General features: G+C 56.1%; 1 protein-coding gene across 2 annotated transcripts in view; it reads right to left on the reverse strand.

The window, feature by feature from the left end:
• Positions 1-1,401: 1,401 nt before the first annotated feature.
• The window catches only part of LOC110577685 (lysophosphatidylcholine acyltransferase 1-like), a 31,493-nt gene continuing 29,294 nt past the window's right edge, over positions 1,402-3,600 (reverse strand). Inside the window, exon 13 of one of the 2 annotated variants that reach the window (XM_044912053.1) lies at positions 1,402-3,443. In XM_044912053.1, the coding sequence (XP_044767988.1) occupies positions 3,318-3,443 (126 nt within the window). In that variant the 3' untranslated portion in view covers positions 1,402-3,317. Of the gene's footprint in view, positions 3,457-3,600 lie in introns of both variants that reach the window. The other variant, XM_044912052.1, reaches the window with a different exon arrangement.

The raw sequence follows: 3,600 nt of genomic DNA on the forward strand, positions 1-3,600 counted from the left end.
CTTCACTTTCCAAGGGACTGGCTGCAGCCAAGGACACATGCAGTGGGGGTGGGGAAGGAAGTTGTAAGTATGGGTCCCAACCCCATAAGCAGGTACAGGGCCAGGCTGGTGACAGCCACGGGGACGACTTCCTGGCCTGCCGTGTGTGTGCATGTGGTGTGCACACACGAGAGAGCACACACATCAGGTTGTTGACTGTTCACCCATCTTCCCACCTCTTGCCTCCCCTGTATTTTGTGTAGGAATTTTAACGGTGTGAACGGTAAACCCTGTAACTCACTTCCCATGTTGGGAAACATTCAGAGGGGTGTGACTAGCAGCATTAACGCTGCCCAGGGATGGACGTGAAGATCGCGGGGTGGTTCATTTTTGGGGAGAAGCTAAAAGCACCTGGAGGAGGGGGCGTTCCATCGCGTCAGGAGGAAGCATCCGCTGGATGTGAGTCCCACGTGGTCAGGGGGGCGGGAACCCCCAGAGAGGATGGCCGGTGCCAAGGGCTGGGGTCTGACTTGCTTCTACCGGTGGCTCCTGGGGCCCCGGTTGGACTAGCACAAGCGGGGAGGGCAGCAGGGCCCTGGTGGGGATGGCGGGGATGCCTGTTCTGCTTCGGTCTCTGATGGAATCTCCAGGAGCTTCCTCGTCCCGTGTGCACACGTCCCCTTCAAGCCTGTTCCCACCTGGGACATGGGCGAGCCCAGCACGCACAGAAGTCGCCGGGGTCAGGCCACTTGCCCTCAGGACAGCCCGCTTCTCCACGTGCTACTGAGCAGAACCAGAAATAGTATTTGGTCCTTGGAGCGAGTGGCTACCTAACCGTTATTTCCTTTAGTTTTGGGGACTGTAATACTTTGACCCCATTTTTTCTAATTCTAGGCCTTTTACTGCATTGATGAGAGAAATGAATGCAAGATCCTGTCTTGTTTTGGCTTCACGAAGTGTGTTTAAGGTGTATGTGTTCGATAGAGAAATTGCAGAATCAACCCAGCATGCAGGCAAACAGCCATACAATCTGAGTGCCTTAAAACGTCGGCAACTGCCCCACGATGCCGAACTGCTCCAGACCTTCCCTCTGAGATCAAGAAAGGTTTTTCTACAGAATTTCAATTACTGTGTTTTCCAAACATGCTGGGCGAGTTGCTGAGAAACCCCATCTTGATTGGTTCTCTGTCACGGCCTAAGAGATGTGTGCTGTTGTCTTTCTTTCTGATTTTATTTATTTTATCTTTTTAAGCAGGCTCCACACCCAGCACGGAGCCCAGCGTGGGGCTTGAGCTCACGACCCTGAGATTGAGACCTGAGCTGAGATCAAGTCAAGGCGCTTACCGGACTGAGCCCCCCAGTGCCCCTGCTGTTCTCTTTCTAATAAAAAGCCACACACAACAAAATACATCCTCAGGTGAGTAAGACTATGTTTTATTCATTCCACTGAAAATCCAAAGCTGTTTCACAGCGCCCACCCCGGACCCCGCGTCCTCGTGGGGCCCCTTCCGTCCCCACCTCTCACAAAAGCGATTTCCCTCCCAAACTATATACATTCACAGTTGGGAACATCACCAACACTAGGTCGCTGTGCAGAAGAGGATCAGGAGGAGTAAACATCCATTCCAAGTCTGTTTATCAGGGGTTTTCCTGAAAATGCCCAGCGGCACTTCATTCAAAAAGCCCTTCATCCACAGACGCCGAGGCCGGGAGCCGCGAGCCGGACCCTCCCCACAGAATATCTTAGTTTATTTACCTCCTTCATTGGTCACTTGTATGTTTTCTCTCCTAATGAATTTCTATGCATTCTGCAGCTAGATGTTGACCACTGTGCGCTCCCAAAGCCGCGTCAGGGCTGCGTGCCTGCGGGCCGTGCTCGCCGGGGGGCGGACACGGCTGTAGGCACGGAGGCCGGGGCCTTCCCCTGGCTCCGGGAGGCTGCTGGAAGCGCACACCGGGCACGCCTCGGGAAGTCTGTAAACATTTTTTCTGGCGGCCCTCGCGGTCGCTTTCTATGGAGATGCCCAAATACAAAGTCCAATTCATTTAGAAATTCAGAAGAATTTTCTTCCCCAAGCAAACCAGAGGCTTTGCTTCAGACCCAACTAGAGGCTGTGGTCCTTGTGCTTGAAGAGCGGACCTCTAACTGTGTCAGAAGGATGTGGTGCCTCGGGCCGAGCTCCGGGCCTGGGGGGGCGACACCAGGGCGTCCCCTCCTGTGTGTGGAGGCTCTGCCCCTCACCTGACTCGGGCGGTGGCCCCAACGCCTTCCCCGAGGCCCGGAGGGTGCAGGCCTCGAGCTCGGTGGCGCGGGGAGGCGGCGGGCAGGCCCGGTGGGCAGCGGCAGAGCGCGGGGCGCCAGCCTCCCGCCAGGACCTGCCCGTCGCCCGGACGCCGGTCTCCGGGAGGCTCAGCACACCAGCCAGGGCCACCCGCTGCGACCTCCTGCTAACTCACCCACCTCCCTGCCGCGCAACGCTTCGGCTGGATTTGCGTGGCTCTGAAGTACATTACCTTACGTTAAACAGAAATACCAAGCTGGTAACATTTATAAAAAAGACGGGGATTTGAAAAGGATTAAAGAAGCAGAAAAGGCGTCTGGGCCGGGTGCGTGTGGCGGACCAGACGGAGGAATGTACCTGGTAGAGAGAGGCCAGAAAGAGATTGAAGTCAAAGCCCCACACAGCCTCGGATTCTATCAAAAAAGGGCCTATAAATAGATTTCCTCTGACCCTCAAAGGAAAAATGAAGTAGAAAACAATTTTTCTTTTTTTTAAAAAAATGTTGAATGCTTCCTGAAGTATCTAAATGAAGTTTATAAAATACTCATGAGTTCCCACAAATATAGAAATGTTTAAAAGACGGGGCTCTGCCACGCTGTGACCCCCACACAGGCTGGCAGAGAATTTGTGCTGGAATCGAAACGCACGCGACACGTCTTGGTCTCCCGCGTGTCGCGTGTGCATGTGGAGTCCCGTCCACGTGCGCAAGCCACCGAGCACGGACTCCCAAAGGGGACGCGAAGAAAGACTGCAGGAAGTGAGCCGGGACAGTCCCCCCGGGGGCCCACAGAGCCCCGCGGCCGGCGAAGCCCCGCCCTCACGCGGGCTCTCCACAAAGGAACAGGGTCAGAAGGACCCGGGTGTCACAGAACCCGGCCCGAGGCCGGTACACGCACAGAACACGCGGGAGAGCGAGGCCGAGCCGCGTCACCACCAACAGGCTCACGGCCAGGTGGAGGCGGGTGGTGACAGGGCCGCAGAGAGGCCTCATCTCTCCAGAACCTTCTGTCCTAGTCCAGTTTCTTACGGAAAGGTTTCCTTCCAATGTCCGAGTTTTCAGGGCTGAAGTCCGCACAGAAGCCGTTGGGGGTTGGGGCGAGGGGTGTCTGTGCACTGCTGTCCGAATGGGTCTCTTTGGGGTACAGGTACTCCTCTGCGAAGTTGGGGAACATTTCTGCGAACCTGCAGAAGTCAACTGGAAAGACAGAGGCACCTGGGTTGGCAGGGGGCAGACGTCTGGAATCCGGGGCTCCTGTCCCTGGGCCTGCAGGGGCCACCGTGACCTCATAGCCTTCAGGTAGGGCTGGAATCCATGCCCTCAGAGGAGAGGGGGAGCGGG

The sequence above is a fragment of the Neomonachus schauinslandi genome, unplaced genomic scaffold (assembly GCF_002201575.2).
Source record: "Neomonachus schauinslandi unplaced genomic scaffold, ASM220157v2 HiC_scaffold_30, whole genome shotgun sequence".
NCBI classification, from domain to species: Eukaryota; Metazoa; Chordata; class Mammalia; order Carnivora; family Phocidae; genus Neomonachus; species Neomonachus schauinslandi.